The sequence below is a fragment of the Ambystoma mexicanum genome, chromosome 5p (genome assembly GCF_040938575.1).
Source record: "Ambystoma mexicanum isolate Mex_15411 chromosome 5p, UKY_AmexF1_1, whole genome shotgun sequence".
Classification (NCBI taxonomy): Eukaryota; Metazoa; Chordata; class Amphibia; order Caudata; family Ambystomatidae; genus Ambystoma; species Ambystoma mexicanum.
In genome coordinates, this window is record NC_090930.1 from 992,715,800 (window position 1) to 992,735,101 (window position 19,302).

At 45.7% G+C, this 19,302-nt stretch overlaps 1 protein-coding gene across 2 annotated transcripts in view; it reads left to right on the forward strand.

Annotated features, from left to right (window-relative positions):
• Positions 1–14,300, forward strand: part of LY86 (lymphocyte antigen 86) — a 402,958-nt gene extending 388,658 nt beyond the window's left edge. For both annotated transcript variants that reach the window (XM_069613465.1, XM_069613464.1), the window contains exon 5: positions 14,134–14,300. In XM_069613465.1, coding sequence (XP_069469566.1) covers positions 14,134–14,217 — 84 coding nt within the window. In that variant the 3' untranslated portion in view covers positions 14,218–14,300. The remainder of the gene's footprint in view (positions 1–14,133) is intronic.
• The last annotated feature ends 5,002 nt before the right edge of the window (positions 14,301–19,302 follow it).

Sequence of the window (19,302 nt, forward strand, 5' to 3'; positions counted from 1 at the left end):
AACTCCAAAACATGTATTTCTACTACCACTATGTGCTACTAGCCAGATAGATCTGGGTAGGGGTTTTTATCGCTACCCCAATTTTTCATCCTCAACTTCGCCTCAGGCCATAACTTGGTCATGGGTCACTAGTCCATGATAATGACCAGTCCCTCGGTCTATACGGCGATAACAATGCTCCTAACAGACAGGGGAAGATTCAGTATTAGATCGGGACATAGACAACTTCAGGGTGCACAAAACATCAGAGAGAAAGCATTAAAAAAAACTCAAACATGAGCAGAACAGGAGGATTCGACCTCTTTTAATAGACCTTGACCACATACCCCACTGCTCTCACTCCTCCTCCAACCTAAATCTGCATACAATTCTCATGTTCTCTCTATGTCAGTCCCGCTCTCTCTCTCTCGCACTCCCTCGCGTTCTCTCTTCCTCTCTTTCACTCACTCTCTCATTTTCTCTCTCTCTCTACCCCCTACAAGATATACAGCGTGCAACAAGAATGAGTGCAGAGATTCTGAGAGGCGTGGACCTTTTGGTTGGGAGCTACCCGAGATATGAATGAGCAGGCCCAGGGGTCTCTTTATTTGGCATGCTGAGGGACAGGCTGTGTGCAGTCTCGTGCCACACCGTGACATGTACGGGGGCAGTGGCTGAGGGGGCATACTTGCTCTTTTTTGGACATCAGAACAACCATTTGTCACAATCTCATTAGACCAGTGGTCTTCAAACTGTGAGACTAACTTCCCTGGGGAGCCGGAAGGATGCCCAGGGCGGCGTGAGACTCTTCAAAAAGTGAATACAGTGGCTGCTTCAATAGAAAATATACCAGATATTGCATCGGGGAGATGGGGGGGCATGAGCAATATTTTTACTCAAGGGGGGGCTCAGCAGCAATATTTGTACTCAAGGGGGATCTCAGCATACAAAACTATGAATACCACTGAATTAGACGGTCGGAATTGGGCAGGAATCTCCCGCTATTTGCCAGGAAATCTGCACAAATGCCTTCAACGCAAGGCAGCTGCAAACTAAGGAACCCCAAAAGACTGAGCTAAGCAATCACCCTGTGCGCAAGCAGGAGAACAGCAGAGCAACAGAGTTTACTCCACTGGTATATGCAGACTGAAGCTACAAAGAGTGAGAGAAGTAGGCCTAATTCACATTTGATGTATGACAGGCCCAGAACAAATCCCTCTCAGACAGTAAACAAACAACCTGCTTTCATGCACGGGCAGGCACAGACTAGAGGACCATGGTGCCTTGACCGGCGTGTAGGTGTGGCAGCTCCTTGATGGCCAAAACTCTTAGACTGGCACTGGTAGAGGAAGCCATGTGGAAGAATTTAGAATTGTATGTCATGAGATATTAGATAATCAATGCTGCTGCTCATTAGTGAGATTCTAAAGTCGGCGATATGAGTCATTCCTTCCCTCCACATTGGTGCACAAAGGTTTGCAAGCACTGCCCCCTGATGCTCAATTCCCCAAATGGCTCATCTACAGGCGTATCTCCTATGTTGAAGCAAAATATGGAGGGCATAAGAAGTACATTGCAGTGCCTTCAACTAATTACATTGATCAAGTGTTTTTCAGGTGGGTAGCTTGGACACCTGACCCTCCTTTGGTTTGCCATTGATTTTGTTCATTTTGTGTGTTTGTTTTTTGTTTTGTGCGGTTCCTTGTGCCCCCACCCCAGCCCCTTGTTCGTCGCTCTCCTTCGCGGCATCCATTCCCCTCTGGCTCCCTTCCTCCCGTCCCCCTTCCCGCCCACCGGCCTTGATTGGACCTTTATCGGCTAATATTTCACCTTCCCAGGGCAGCCCTCTGCCCGTGCAGCCCCTGCGGCTAAGGGCCCCAGGCAAAGGCCGGCTCCTCCATTGGCGTCTCCAGCTAGTGTCCGCATGTGTCAGCACGTGAAGCCAGTGGCCAGCCGTCAACCTAGTGACTAATGAAGATAGGAGTCACCCTGGTCAGGTTCTGAACCCCTCCTCACCCTGAAACCCATCCATATAGCAGACTCTCAATCTTTGGTGTGTTTTTCTCCTGTTTTAAAATTGCATTGTGAAAGTATTTCAAATTGCATTGTGAAATTAGTTAAAATTGCATTGTGAAACCTAGGCATTTTCCCCACTTTAGGACTCTCAAACTTAGGAGTGTTGTTTTTCTCCTGTTTTAAAATTGCATTGTGAAAGTATTTCAAATTGCATTGTGAAATTAGTTAAAATTGCATTGTGAAACCTAGGCTTTTTCCCCACTTCAGGACTCTCAAACTTAGGTATGTTTGTTCTCCTGTTCTAAAATTGCATTGTGAAAGTATTTAAGATGCATTGTGAAATTAGTTAAAATTACATTGTGAAACCTAGGCTTGTTCCCCACTTCAGGACTCTCAAACTTAGGTTTGTTTTTTCTCCTGTTTTAAAATTGCATTGTGAAAGTATTTAAAATTGCATTGTGAAATTAGTTAAAATTGCATTGTGAAATGTAGGCTTTTTCCCCACTTTAGGACTCTCAAACTTAGGTGTGTTTTTTTCTCCTGTTTTAAAATTGCATTGTGAAAGTATTTAAAATTGCATTGTGAAATTAGTTAAAATTGCATTGTGAAACCTAGGCTTTTTCCCCACTTCAGGACTCTCAAACTTAGGTGTGTTTTTCTCCTGTTTTAAAATTGCATTGTGAAAGTATTTAAAATTGCATTTTGAAACCTAGGCTTTCTCCCCACTTTCAGGACTCTCAAACTTAGGTGTGGTTTTCTCCTGTTTTAAAATTTCATTTTGAAAGTATTTAAAATTGCATTATGAAAGTACTCAATTGTGAAACCCTGGGCTTTTCCCCTTATACAGGACTTGCAAACTTAGGTGTGGTTTTCTCCTGTTTTTAAAACTGCATCGTGAAAGTAGTGCCATTCTTAGCTTTCCCTCCTTGCAAACAGGCCCGGCTCCAGGAATTTTCATCTGGGTGGGCCAGGGTTGTGATCAGGGGGGCCCACATTCCATTGGGTGTGGGTCTAGGAGTACCCTAAACAAATTGCTGGCGTTGATCCAGATTTCCTAGATCCGTGATCCAGCAAAACATTTCTTCCCAGATCTGCAAACATATGTTTGCACCCCTCTCTAAAAAACAGTACATAGCAAAAGAGAAGCAAGGTAAATAGTGTTGCAACATCAATCTACCTATCTTCCCTTCCCATCTGCTCTCCCCTTTTTGTTATATCTGATCCTCCTTCACCGTTCACCATCCAGTCACCTTCCCTTAGCTGCCCTAACCACCGTTCCCAGTTACCTCCCCTCCCACCTATTCACACCAGCACCCAGCATGCCTTTGCTTGCCTGGCTTCGGAGAATTGAGGGTGATGCCTCCTCTTCCTCCTCTGAGAGGGCTGAGCAGTGAGGCCCCCAGTCTTTGTACCATCTCAGATGGTGTCTGCCCAACAATACCTTCCTGAGAACTGTGGCTACTCCCAGCATGCCCCGGAGTAGATGCTTGTGCTCCCTCCATCTTGTTGTGAAAGATAGAGCCCCCCCAGAAGACTGAAGCAAGGAATAGGAGATTTTGTTTCCTACAAAATTACATTTTTTTTCAAACTTCTTTTAATTTCAAGAACAGAACATACCATGTCCAATCAACACAGGTAGTCTTTTGATCTTAAGAATATTTTGAGCACAACTACATATCCTCCAATAACATACACATGTATATACAATCCTCCCTTCACCCACCCATTCCACAACCTCCACCGCCCCTCCTTTCTAACTGAAACACTACAGTATTCCCATTCTGAATGTCGCCTATCAATGGTTCATGTCCAAAATTACATTTTAAACGCAAAATGTTATTTAATTGAGTTGAGAGTGCAAGGGGGTGGTAGGCCTCCTGGTATCGCTCCTGGTGGGGGGTGACCCTGTACATCATTGTCTGGTACATACTGTTTACACACTGGTTATAAATGCAATTGTCCATGATGACTCTTTGTTTGATGTGTTTCCTTTGATTTCCTATTGAATGACACAATTTTGTTCAATAAATGTGGCCCAGACATTTTCAAAGTTAGATGTGCGTGTGTGTGTCCTAATGCCTTTGCTGTCCATCTATTAAACCATGAGTGAGGCTTTTTGGAATAGCTCATAATGCGAACTGAATCACTTCTAGGGGCACCTAATTTTAACAGGTAAGGCATAGTGAAATTAAAAATATGCCAAGGATCACACACTTTGATCAAGTGGTAAAGCCATAATTTGAGTCTAGCCTGAAATTTAGATACTTGATCACACATCTTCCGAGCTCAAGTTGGTACAAATATGTGTTGAAGTTTGGCTTTGTATACCTAAAATAATACTAAATGTTATACAGATTACTTTAGAAATGCACAAGTCTAATGATAAACCAACCTCACAATGTATTCATCATTGTAGAAACATGTTGATGAAAAGATTAAGGGAGGCATTTTGTTTTGAATCCTATATTGCACAGAGCGTTATTCTCCTGTTTGCACATTCATTAATTTTAATTGTTTCCACCAAGTACTGGAAAAGTAAAGAGTAAAACACAGGCAAAAATTGCCTTTGCTCCTTACTTTACCACTACGTTTCTGGAAAGTGTAAATCACTTCCCCAATTAACGATTGTGGGAGCCATCCACATCGGATCCCTTTGGACTCTGCCCACTTATACCAGGTGTAAACGTCATAGGAATCCATTGGTTTTCCGCCAACATAAAAATAAATGCTGGTGGAACATCAATCGGTTTTGGCAGGGGGACCTTGTTAAATCCGATCTGCTCTCCAACTTCGCCTGTCAAATCATACAAAATCCTGCAGCTCATAAAAAATGGAGCTAAATGCATTTAGCGCCACTTCTTCCACACCACTTGACCTGGAAAATTATCCCCTATGACTGTAGCTTTATTTTCCCCATCCTGAACGGAAGCCTACAAGCTCCAGCATAGCAATTAATGAGAACCAATCTCATACAGACACAAAGTGAAATGAAATGCATGAAAAAAGTTATTGTTTCACACAGCTTGTTCTGTATCACCTTAATTACTAATCACCCAACAATCACACTTAAATACCTTCTTAAAATCCTATATAACTTTTTTTAAAGTGCCACAGCAATGGTCACTATCTTTTTACATTTTCCCATCTCTAATCACTTCCTGTTGTAAATAATCTGCCTATGAGACACGTTAAAAAGATAAGATCTCACTGGTAGGGCCTGTTTAGCCCTGCTGTTCTTATTCGAGGGGAGAGAGTAGAGCAGGGCGGCGGGGGGGTTGGCATTGGCATTTGTCCCTTGTCCAAATGATAAATCCACCTCTGATTGCACTCTTTAGAAAATATTTAAAAACTGCTTTTTAGGTATAAAAGATGTACACTTTTTATTCTTTGTCTGTAACATTACTCTGTAGATTTACTCAAACAGAATGAGGTTATCAAGTCAGTACTTATCAGTTTGAATCATGAAACGTTCTGGCAGAGTAGACTAGGCTTCCAAACAAAGATACATTCTTTTTAGGTCAGAGCCCCACTGGTAAGTATGCGTGAGAAGATCTGAAATTGGTCAATACTTGCCAACCTAGCCTTATCATTTTCAGGTAGGGCCTTGTTGGACCAGCTCAGTGAGGTGCAGCTTGATTCCCTAGGCATAGCAAGCAAGACACCCACATCTAGGCATATACACGTTCACTTAGAGAGACTAACTCAAGGCAACATGCATTGGCCTAGCCAACAGCTTGGGCTTTTGATTAGGCATGGATAGGCATTTGCCTGGTACTGCCATAAGGGTACCACCTGGCTATAAAATGGGAACAGCTGGAAAATGCTGCCAGTAACTGGGCATATGATGGCACTGCCTGGCAAACGTCTGCTAATACCTACAAGCAAGGCAAAACTGCTGGCTTTGTGATTGCTTGTTTAAGACAGGACTTCAGTGCAAGTCAGAGGCATTGACAAATATATTGCTTATAAAATCAACTTGCTGAAGACACACGTTAAGAGAATTTTACTATAACAGGAGATCATTTACAGAGGCAATTAAGTAATTAAACACTCAAAAGAATGCTTAGATATAGCACTGGCAGGCCCTGTACAGTAACACGTTTGTTGTTACTTTGTGATAGAGCTTGCTCAAAGAGCTCTGCAAAGGTTATGTTTTGGTGGTGAGGCATTAACATTGCCATGGCTAGTCATTATGTGGGTAAATGACCAGACACGCCCATAGAATGGGTGTTTCTCCTGACAGTTTATTGCCATTGAACCTGTGTTCCACAGCGTGAGTTCTGTTTGTACCTAATAGGTAAAATGTCTCTGAATCAATTAGAACCACCGTCATTGCTCTGGCCAGCCTTCCATTGCATTGTTTACATATCAGCCTTGGCCCTGTCACTAATGTCAGACGCCCTTCCAAAACTGCTAAACCACAGGGCCTAAACATTCATGTGGTTGCTTGTGTTCCAGTGCAGATGCAACACTACCTAGCAATTGAGATTGAACTGCACCTTTCGGTGGCAACACCAAAGGTCATTTGCTAATGGCTTGTCCCCTTCTCAAATTGCACAGACATACTACAGAATGATGGCATGGAATGTTGCGCAGAGCAACGGTAGTGATAATGTTTAATTCAAACATTGATTTGCATCTATCACTTTTTGATTTTACTACACTCCCCTCCAGAATTACATTTTTGTTACTACCAACCTTATCTTTTCACTTATATTCAAGTAGTTAATGTAGCAGAATATATACTTTGAATGTAATTTGTAAGGCCCCCCTGTCAGTTGAAGCACCTTCTGCAGAGATCTGTGTTAAAGCAACTTTACCTGTCATTTATTGTTTGATCTAGTTAACCATTTTATTAAGCATGATGTGAAAAACCCCTATATTCCCACAAAAAAAACATACTTTAAATTACGGAACCAAAATTGTGATTTTAGGTTTCAGAAAATGGTTGTAGGCAGCCCGCTTGAATAAGTGTGCTACCTAACTTAGAGGTGTGAATGGCCCTCCATCTCCCTGGTCGTTTGTACTTTCATGGCTGTGGGGCATAAATCATTGTCTAGGGTAAGAAAACAAATCCTGGCCAGGCCTCCTGCAATTCAGCCTCTCAGAATGATGTCTCTGAGGTTGCTGCTGAATGTTTAGAGCAGGGGTGTCCAACTGATTATGCCAGAGGGCCGAATGTATCCTACATGCTGCCTATAGTGGGCCGAAAACTAAATGCGGGAGGAGCGGCAGGTGAAGGAGTGGCAGGAGTGTTCTTCAACCCTCAATTATTATTAAACACATGGAAAAAATACATTTTTAGGTGTGCCGGTCTTTGTGTATTTCAAACGTACATTTTGTACTACAGATTTTCCATTTTTATAATTCATTTCTTTCATAAGGATATATTGGCAATAGTAGACAAAGTAGATAAATCATTCCAGAGGAAAAACACTGTGCTCAAAAATTTCACGCATTATGACGCTTTAGATTTGCAAGGCACAAGCTCATTATTTTGGACTGCTATTTGGACTGCTATACTTTGCTGTTTGAGTTGGTCATACTCTTGGGAGTATGGCCTTCGTTGTGTCAGGCTTCCACAAAAGGCAAAGGAGGTACATCTCTTAACTGTGCCTAATTTAGCTTTATGATTGGGTTCACTCTTGCATGTGACACTATGCCCCATGGCCCCCACCTTCCAACCAAACACTATGCCCAATGGCCCCCACACCGCAACCAGACACTATGCCCCATGGCCACCACCCCCCAACCAAACACTATGCCCCATGGCTCCCACCCACAACGAAACACTAAGCCCCATGGCCATAATCCCACAACTAAAAACTATGCCTAATGGCCCGCACCCCCACACTATGCCCATGGCCACCACCCCTGAACCAAACTCTGCCACATGGCCCCCAACTAAACACTATGCCCCATGGCTCCCACCCCCCAACCAGACACTATACCCCATGGCCCCCACCACCAACTGAACACTATGCCTCATGGCCACAATCCCACAACTAAAAACTATGCCTAATGGCCCGCACCCCCACACTATGCCCATGGCCACCACCCCTGAACCAAACTCTGCCACATGGCCCCCAACTAAACACTATGCCCCATGGCTCCCACCCCCCAACCAGACACTATACCCCATGGCCCCCACCACCAACTGAACACTATGCCTCATGGCCACAATCCCACAACTAAAAACTGTGCCCAATGGCCCGCACCCCCACACTATGCCCCATGGCCACCACCCCTCCAACCAAACTCTGCTACATGGCCCCCACCCCCAACCAAACACTATGCCCCATGACTCCCACCCTCCAACCAGACACTATGCCCCATGGCAACCACCCCCCAAACACACTCTATGCCCCATGACCCCCAACCAAACACTATGCCCCATGGCCACAATCCCACAACTAAAAACTGTGTCCCATGACCCGCACCCCCACACTATGCCCCATGGCCACCACCCACAACCAAACACTATGCCCCATGGCTACCACCCCCAACCAAACACTATGCCCCATGGCCCCCACCCCCAAACAAACACTATGCCCCATGGCCACAATCCCACAATTAAAAACTGTGCCCCATGGCCTGCACCCCCACACTATGCCCCATGGCCACCACCACTCCAACCAAACTTTGCCACATTGGTCCCACCTCCAACCAAACACTATGCCCCATGCCCCCTACCCCAACCAAACACTATGCCCAATGGCCCCCACCCCCAACCAAACTCTATGACCAATGGCCCCGACCCTCCAACCAAACACTATACCCCATGGCCACAATCCCACAACTAAAAACTGTGTCCCATGACCTGCACCCCCACACTATGCCCCATGGCCACCACCCCCAACCAAACACTATGCCCACACAGCCCCAAACAACAGAGTGACCAGTGGATTGCATCAGTGCAAGAGCCTTTCACAAAGACAGTGAGCTAAATAGAATTGGCATCAACAAATGACTCTGTCTGCATCCCGGTTTCACTACGAACCAAAGTGTGTGATCCTGGGCAAATCATGTAATCGCACTGTGCCTTATCTGCAGTGATTCACTTCATAGTTTATGTTAGCATATCATGCTGTTATAATGTCATTAAGAAAAACAAATCCTAATGACTATAGAGTTGTTATATAATAGTGCAATTTAGGCATTTTGCACCACAAAGTTATGTGCCACTTGGCTTACTTATGGCAACCTTTTCTAAAGTCACTTCCATTGTACCTGCAAGTACTAAAAACTGATGATGCTCCTTGCAAAGTCCTTTTCTGTGAGGCCCCTTCTGTTGGTGCAATCCATATGCAAGTGTAGGTGTTAAAATGCCATCTGCCACTAATGTTACCAAAAAAAAGTTAATGGGAGGGGAAGCTGCGTGAATGAGGCTGTATGTATGGAATTGGGCACACTGCATTTGGGGGGGAAAGTAGCAGGACTTTTTTTGCGCTTCACCCGACACACTGTTGCAATGCTGGATACTCCCCTGCACACACCCCAAACGTCCCAGCACACAAACACCGATAAAGAACATGAGAGCGCCCCCACTTACCAGCACTGTGGATGTGCTTGCGCTGCAGCTGGCGTGGCAAGGCTGAAATGCCTTCCGGCAACATTCCACACCATGCCAGCCACAGTGCTGGCCCTCGGTTGGTATAGCCCATGCACTACGTGACTCGCAAGAGCGACGTAGTAAATGCAGTCCACCAATAGAGGGTCAGCATTTCCCATTGGCAAGTCAAAAAAAGACTTTCCTAATAGAGGATGGCTGTAGCTGCTTGTGGGAAAATCAACATGCTGGGCCGCACTTGGGCCCCATGTTGTGCACCCCTGGTTAAGAGTGACATCCACCCCCCCCCACTCCCTCGGCTACCTGGTGGTCATAAACATCACTGACATGGCCTCCTTTCTAGGGGGGGCCAGAGGCTGGCTCTGGGGGGGCCTGGCCCCCTGCTGGAACCGGGCCTGCTTGCAAAGCACTCATACTGCGAACCTTTCTACCATTATCTAAGCGCCTGTTCCTGTCCAATTGTCAACTTGTCTCGTCTGCTTGCACCCTGCCCTGTGTCCTTCCCTAGTGTACTCCCCTACCCCTTCCCACCCCCTTCCTCTTCTTCCCCCGCCCTACCTACTCTATGGTGTTCTCTGTCTCTCCTATCTTTTCTAACTGCTTCTCTATTGACTATCCTGCTCTCCTCACCAAATCTGGCAGGAAGAAGTTTAAAAAGGACATCCTGGTCTCCAACCCAGACCTCCCTATCGCTGACACCTATACCAGTGCCTCCTCCAGCAAACTTTTACTGACATCCTCTTTGTCGTTCCTTCGCCAGACCTATGGACTCTACATATGGTCTCTGTGCTCTCCTCCTTCTCTTCCTCTCCCATTAATTGTGGCTCTCGGTGGGAGGCCCTCCTGGCCTCCTCCCACTCCTCTAATGTCCTCATTAATGTTTACTTGAATGGTACCATCTTGGTCCAAGGCCCTCAACCCAACCTTCTCCCTTTGATAGACGTTTCCCGTGCCTCATCAGTTTCCTTTCTTCTCCTGCTGTCCCCTCTCTCCCCTCCATGGCCCCCTCACCTCCCCTTGCTGTCTCCTCCTTGGCTACCTTGCCCTCTCTTCCTTCCTCTTCTCCCCCACCCCTCGGGCTGCTTCTACACCTCCGCAGGGCGTACCTCTGATCTGTATCCCTCCCCGGAAGTCTTTCAAGGACAGCAACCTTCTCCATATTGGCACCCTAAACTCCCACTCAGCTGTCAAACAGTCCTCTGACATCTGCCGCCTCCTGGAGGAACTTGACCTCGATGTCCTCGGTCTCACCGAGACATGGTTCATGGCCAGCTCTGCCACAAGCTTGGACACTCTCCTCTCTGATGGCTACAAGATCCTCTCAGCGCCCAGATCATACCATTCTGGAGGGGGTGTAGGCCTGATCTTCCCTGAGTGGATTCCTGCCTCTGTCATTCCCACGCAGGCCTATTCCTCTTTCGAATGCCTTGTCTGTAGGCTCTCCCTATCTTCTGGCCATTCCCTTACTGTGGCTACCCTCGATCGGACACCTGGTCAGATTTCATCCTTCCTCTCTGAGTGGGCGGACCTCTCCTCCTCCCTCCTGGCCTGGACCACTCAACTCCTCCTTCTTGGAGACTTCAACATCCACCTGGATGCATCCTGTCCTTCCACTGGACTCTTTAGTGACCTCTGCAACACTCTCCTCCTCCTCTATTCTCCCCTCTGGCCCAACTCACTCTGCAGGGCACACTCTGGGTGTTCTGATCTCTTCTGACCTTCCCCTTTCAATCCATCTCACCACTCCTCTCTCCTGGAGTGATCACTTTCTCCTTTCTTCGCATCTCACCCTCTCTACCCCTCAGGCCAAGCCAACTCCAGCACTGCCACCTACCTTCTCGGTTATCAGACCCATGAAGCATGTGTCAGTTGAGGCTTTCACCACCACTTTCTCACCCCCTCCACTTCCCTTGGCTGACTCACACCCTGACACAGCCCTATGCTCCACTCTGCTATATCCTATACTATCGATGTTCTTACCCCTGTCATGAGGATCCGCTTGAAGCCCAAAGCCAAGTGCAACTCTTGGTACGACTCAGACCTTGTCACCCTTAAACGCAAGTGCCGGATGGCTGAGAGGAAATGGCTTGTTTCCGGTACATCCTCTGACAAACTGGCCTGCCGTCTGCTCCAAAGGCAATATCGCTCTCTGTCCACACCAAGAAGCGAGCCCACATCCAAGCCCGCATCCCTGCGGCATCTAACAACTCTGACGAACTCTATAAAATCTGCAGGGAGCTGGCCAATCCTGCTGCAGTCTCTACCTCTCCTGTCCCCTCACAGGCTCTCTGCACAGCCCTGGCTTCTCATTTCATCTCTAAAACTCAGGACATCCTGTCCTCTCTCTCTTCCTCTCCCCCTCCTCCCTCTACTCCCTGTTCTTTCTCTGGCCCTTCTCCGGCCGCCTCTGTGCCCTCCTTCTCTGCCTTTCCCCTGTTCTCCTCTTACGAGGTCTCTAGACAAGTCCGATCTATGAAAGTCTTGTCAAAACAGGTTCAACCCCTGTTCCTCCAGAACCAGCAAGGACCATATAAACACCCTCCGGCTCCGGCTCAGGCTGATTTTTGCAACCACTCCTTTACCACTGGGGTCTTCCCCTCCCCTCTAAAGCACTCCCTTGTGCATCCTCTTCTCAAGAAACCCTCTGACAACCCTTCTTGCCCAGCAAACTATCGTCTAATCTCCATCACTCCCTTCCTGGGCAAACTCCTGGAAAAGCTGGCCATCTGCCAGCTTAATCTTCACACTGAATCTGTAGGTTGTCTCCATGACCATCGGTCTGGCTTCAGAACTGCTGGAAGCACGGAACTGCTCCCCTGAACATCGTGATGACCTGGACTCCAACCTCAATTCCAACACCCACTGTGTACTCATCTTACTTGATCTCTCTTCTGCCTTCAACACGGTCAACCATGCCATCCTGCTCAACCGTCTCCATGATAACCTGGGTATCACCGATCAGGCCCTGACCTGGCTGACCTCCTTCCTCAGTGATCGACCCTCCCAGGTCCAACTTAGGTCCTTCCTCTCATCTATCTCTATCTCTAGCTGTGGTGTTCCCCAGGGGTCTAACCTATCTCCCTGGCTGTTTAACCAATACCTGGCACTTCTTGTCCACCGCATCGCCGCTCTCTGCCCCAACTTTCAGTGCTATGCGGATGACACCCAATTCATTATCAGGCTCCCTTCCGCCACTTCTTCCTCTTCTCTCATCTCTGACTGTATGTCCGCCATCCATGAGTGGTGTGCCACCAAAGATCTCTGCCTTAATGCTAGTAAGACTAAAATTCTCCTCATCGGCACACCTGCTCCCTCCTTTCCTGTCCCTCTCTGGCCGGCCTCTTTTGGCCCTCTTCCTGCTCCCACCTGTGAGGCTAAAAACCTTGGGGTCATCTTTGACTCCACTCTTTCCTTTTCTCCTCACATCGCTGATGTCTCTAAGAAGTCACACTACCAGCTGCACCTCCTCAGAGGTATTCTTCCTTTCCTCTCCTTCCCCCAGAATCTCACTGTCTCCAGAGCTCTGGTTCTCTATAGGCTGGATTACTGCAACAGCCTCTTCCTAATTCTACCTGCCTCTACTCTCTACCCCCTGCAACTCATCCAAAACAGGACTGCAAGACTTGTCCTTGGCCTCAAGACCAGGTATCGTATCTCTCCAGAACTGAAATCTCTGCACTGACTCCCAGTGGTGGTGAGGATTAAGTTGAAAACCCTTTGCATTGTCCACAAGGCCTTCTGGGACCTGGGACCTCGATACCTTCAACTCTCTCTGCCTAAGTATCTTCCTTCTCGAGCTCTTCGTTCATCCGCCTTCAACTCCCTCAGGGTCAGTCGCTTCACCTAGCAACGAGTTGGTGGAAGATCTCTTTCTTCTACGGGGGCCTCCCTCTGGAACAGCCTCCCTGCCTCTCTGAAACTTGAGAACTGTCTCCGGTTCCGGAAGCACCTCAAGACCTTCCTCTTTGCTTCTGCTTTCTCTCCTCCTCTCCCCTGCTGATCTCCTGGCTGAATCTGAAACTGCACTGGTCACCTGGCTACCCTCTGATCTCTGACCCAGGTCCCCTCCCCTGACAGTTGCGCACCTGCACTGCCCCCCTGGCAACCCTTGCACTCAGGGACTGTTTCTGTATCCCTACAGTCCCTACTTGCACTTGACTCCTGAAGTCTGCACTTACCCTTCTACCACACTTTTATTTATTGTCTTTAGTATTTATTTTTACTGTTATCCTATGTACTGCACTGCCCCCTCCCCTTTCCCCTCACACTTTTCCCTTCCCCCATCCTCCCCTGAACTTGCACGATCTCAATGTCACCTGGCCTAGTAGGATCTCTGTCTTCCATCTGTTTCTCCTCCCTTGCCTCATCGCACCTTGAAACACTTGTGTATTAATGCCACACTGACGCCTAAGTAAACACATAGTTTAGTGAAAAGACAAGTGTCATTTGGAAAATGAAATCAGATAGGAATTCTAGCTTACAGGGATCAGCAGAGAATATGTATACGTCAATGTGCTTATTGAATAATGTTAGCTTATGTTTAATGTGATTCTTTCTTCTTCATGCAGGGAGAACTATTATCATCATTGGAGCTATACAATCAAGATTCCTTTCTTATTGGCTGTGCCAATCTCACTATCATTACCCACTGATTGTCATGGACAAGCCAAACATACATTTTGTATATGTACTTCTTGAAAGCATTTTTCAATACAATAAAAGTAGTGTAATGAAGCATGTGCGTTTCAGTCATGGTGGCTGATCATGTTGTTTTCCTCTTGGGGCATTCATCGTCAATGGCAGAAGCATGGCACTTGTGCTTTAGAGAGTTAACCTTTTTAGACCATCCAGGCTATAGCAATCTGCAACAAGCAGTGGCAATGCCAAGAGTATGCATAGGAAAGGCACTTGCCAGACACAGCCGCAGTGGTATTAACTGGCCATTGATAGGAGCAGGTGCAAAATGGTGTGGGTACCTGGGCATCTAACAGCAGTGCCTGGCAAATGCCTAATACTTATACAGAAGCGAAAAGCGTTGGCTTTGCCAATGCTTAATTTTAACAGGACTTCAGTGAAGGACATGTAGAGTGCTTATAAACCGAGTGGCTGACGGCAGACATTTAAGACATTTTTATTACACCAGTAGCAGGCTTACAACTCCAAGTTGTTAATGCTCAGAAGACTGCTTTGAAAAACACTGGCAGGCACTTTGAGTGCAAAGTTTGATGGTAAGGATCGAATAAAGCAAGCTCAAAACGTTCCCATGAGGTGGTGTTTTGGGTGGGGAGTGGCAAGAACTCGGTGGGACTGTCCATAGGGATTAGCATGGCAATGGGCATGCAATGGTTGAGCAAATAAACAACACCTACAGGGTGTGTTCCTCCTCATATGCCAGTCCTCCCTATCTGTACACTAATGCAATAGTTTTGGTTTATGAGAGTCGACCGGACGCAATAGCCCAAACTGAAAAATTAAATAGCTCAAAATGTGTCCTTTTTAAATGTACAGTAACATTCTTTACTACTGCTAAAAAAGGTTCAAAATATAGTATGCAAGCCATCTGGCATATATCATACTTAATGTAATCGTCGAATGCCTGTCAATGTTTGATAGTCTGTCCATCCAGCACCATTGACCCAGAAACCCATGCATCATCTACATGACAAAATCCCTCTGTGAGAGATTGTTTTTAATAAGGACATTGGAAATGGAATTCTGTAAGTATAGTAGCTACCTATAACTATTTTACATAAGCATAAATACTGCAAAATGTACACGCAGTATTTCCTTTTTATTGCCGCACAATTTAATTTGGAAATCGATGCAGCAATATACTGTTGCTAGCTTAGTAATACAAGACTGTCACACATACGACTTTTCACTTGCCTGTATGTTATGATGGTATCCCATGGTTATTCCGACAGTAATTACTTCAAAAAACTTTGACTTATATAGCGGGTTGTGGGTTAAGGTTTAAAAGCGGTGGGGAGGGGCTTGGTGTAGGGGTACTAGTGTAGGGGAAGGGTGATTAGGTGGGAAAGGGGGGCGCCCTAAATAAAAAATAAAATCGAAGAGGTTTTTCGAGGTGATTCCGTCGAAGTAAATTTCTTTGAAGTAATTACCGTCGGCAAAATCACATGAAACCGTTATGATCTTAATGGAGATGTGACCTCCTCAGCGACAAACAGAGTGGTAATAAAAGAGTGGGATGCTAGGCCTATGTAAAAGATTGACAGCACAAATAAGCATAGCTGTTGGCCTATCATTATAAACGAAATGAGATAGCCAGTCCAAAGGGCCACGGGCTGGTTTACTGAAACTGCAATTGGTGGCACAATTTTAAGTTATGTTAAACTATATTTTTGTGTTGTTTTTTCTGTCAGTGCTAAAGTGTACAATAACATTTTGCATGTGACACGTTCAACTTGTCATATGTTCTTGTCTTTTGTTGCATGTGTAGAGGATGTGTGTCCTCATTGACTACACATATAAAAAATAACTAGCAAAGGCAATCGTTTTGGCTTTTGTATGCGCACAGGGCAGGCATGTGCCAGGCACTGCCATAATGGTAATACCGGCCATAAAATGGCAACAGCTGGCAAATGGCGTTCGTACTTGGGCATGTGATCAGTGCCTGGTAAATGTCTAATACCTATACACAAGTCAAAGCTGTTGGTTTTGCCAATACTTGTATGTACCTTCACATCTGTGAAGGTACAGTGAGCAAAAAGCAATGGCTGGGAACTCTCAATGTGGTTAATAACCACTGAACAGGTTATCATGCCTTGTTCTTTTGAGAGAGGGGCGCCTGCTACCTTTTTTGTACTTGTTATTAGCAGGCCTTCAGTGAAAGGACCAGAGTTGAGGACATACATATTACTTCTAAATCAAGTGGCTAAAGGCACATTTTGTTACGACATATGTATCACACCAGGAGCTTTTTTATAGCGGCAACAAAGCCATTAAAATTCAGAAGACTGCTTAGAAATAACACTGGCAGGCCCCATCCAGCAGAAAGTTTAATGGTGCTGTACGACAGAGATAGAGCAAAGAGATCCTGGAAGGATGTGTTTTGGTCAGGGAGGGCCAGGTATTGCGGGAAATGGCCATGGAGATTGGCAAGGCCATGGGCGATCAGGGGCTGAGTAATAAGCTAAAAATAACACCAGCAATCTGTGTGCCCCTCCTCACATCCCATCTCCCTCTTGGCTGTAATCCATTTAAATCGTTTTGGCTTATAGGTTGTGCTTGAACGTCCCGCAATAACCAAAAAATGTGACCTATGTCCAGCATCAGGTAAGTGTAGAGCACTGGATCTTCTACCCTTATTCCAAATGGTTCTACTCCGCGACCATCTCTCAGTAATGTAACATTCTAGGTTGGACTGGTTGGCCGGATCAAAGCCCCGCAATATTGCCATGGCAACCCAATAACACCACAGTATGTCTACTTTTTGTCTGGGGTTTTATACACAGCAGCAGAAACAACACCACAGCCAGACAGGTCTTTGCTAAAATATCGCATTTACAGGGTACTTACAATATTTATAAAAGGAATATGGTAGAAGTTTATACTGCACTTATACTATTTTGAATCATACTATATAGGTTTGAATTATACTATATAGGTTTGAATTATACTATATAGAGTATTGGTCATTCTTTGTGCCACTCTCGCCTTTTGTTTATCAATTTCTACACTAGCACCTTTAACGTGGGAACATACAGCCTTTTATATATTTTTTATATTTATTTCTGGTTTGTGCTTTAATGATCGTTCAATGCTTGACGGCAGAGAATCTCCTATTAGATTCGGCCGGGGAGAAAAGTCTAAATTCCATCATGGCGGCACTACTTGATGAGCCCGAGAAAGACATGCAGGCTGTTCATTACGCCTCGTATACATCTCCCCTCTTTCTACACTCTTATGTCAATAGTTTTGCCACACTAGATGACGCATTGCAACACCTATGAGCCAAAATAAAAATGAAACTTTCAAAGAGGGGTCCTTTAATGCCAGCCGCGGTAAATGAGATGAGGTCAGGATACCACTGGTGGGCTGATCCCACTCATCTACTATGCGGGAGATCCCGACCAATGAATGCATGAGTGGTAAGAATGCACCCATCACTAATGTTTTCTTAAGGGGTCTTGGCTGCGGGTACTATGAACCCGCTGCCTTCCCCACTCAGTGAATCGCAAGACTCAGGGTCCTGCGACTGCCAATAGGTGTGGGCAGCGTGAGGCACCGAAGCGCTTTGCACTGGGTGTGCACAGGTTAAAGACCCTTAAACTTGACTGAAAATAGTGCCGTGGGCAGGGAAGGATACAGCGGAAGTTCATAATGTAGTCTCCCGTGTGCTTTTAAGCAACTGATGCAATCTTTTTGAAATTGTTCGAATGAAAAAAAGACGACCTCTGTATGGTCTGTCAGCTTGAATTTAGGAAAGGGAGAGAATTAATGGCTGTTGCACTGAGCTATCAGGTGAACAGAGGCTGTCTGCAATTTTGAGATTATTTAATGGTGTATATAAAATACTAAAAACACCTTTTGTGACACTCAAGAAAGTTCAGCAGTAGAAAAAATAAAACGTATAAAGAAGTCGATTCTTTATTGCTTTAAAGCGTCGCATGGGCGTAGAGCACATTACAAAATCCCAAATAAATAAATAAAATCATTATAATTAATTGAAGAAGAGCTTCAGAGAAAGGCTTGAGTGAAGACTGATCCTTTATTTATTTCTATAGTGTCCGTGGTTAGGAAATATGTGTTAAGGAAAGTTATTGCATGCATAAAATGCAGACATTTCTAAAGACATCAATACGGCACACAACAAAGGTTACATTTCCTGGAGTATATCCAAAATAAATAGAGCATGGAATGTTCCACCTAAGCTTCTGTGCAAGCTCTCTTCCTTGATCTGGATGCATTCTGGTAGGCAAGCTATGATTTACAGCCTTCTGATCCTTGATGGGAGGTTGGTCACAACAAGGGTGTGCTCTATCTCTGTGCTATGTTGCTGAGAGGCAAGAGGCCAATACACAGCAGGTTCCTTGGTGAGCTGCATTGCAGGAGGCCTAAGGTTGCTGTGACTCAGACCGGGTTTTTGTCAGTTAACCATTTACAGCGTCTGCATTGCAGTTTGACATGCCTTTCGTGCCTAGGCCAATAGAACCCTTTTCTTACAATGTCGTATATCTTGTCAAATTCTAATTCTTTGCTGTCATCATGTAGAGATTTCTAGATCAATCCTTGAAGATCTTGTTGCAAACGAAAGCAATGGTAGCTTCTTGGGCCTCACCCTAGGGAATCCCTCTCAGATGACTAGTCTCTAGCAATCTCTCAAAGGATTGCATGTTTCAAGGTGCAGACTGCAGATCGAGTCATGTGATATGAAGCACGGCTGAAATAATGTGGTTGTTCATTTGCGCTTGAAATAATTTTAGGGTAAGCATTGGTAACTTTACCAGATCCACGTTAGTGATGCAGCAATGGGCTGCCTGGATGGATAGTGGCGTGGGTCCCAAGATCTCTTTAGCTCCAAGATGATTCACTAGACCATGATTGGGTTGGGTCACCATGGTCTCCATGGCTCTACACACACATTGATGCCATCATCTTTTAGCTCCGCCCCATCTGGCTGAACGCTTCTGGAAAGGGTATTTTCATCAATGTTCATCTTGACGCACTCAAGCCATTTGTGGCCAGTGGCAACTGGCTTAGCAGTCTTAAACACC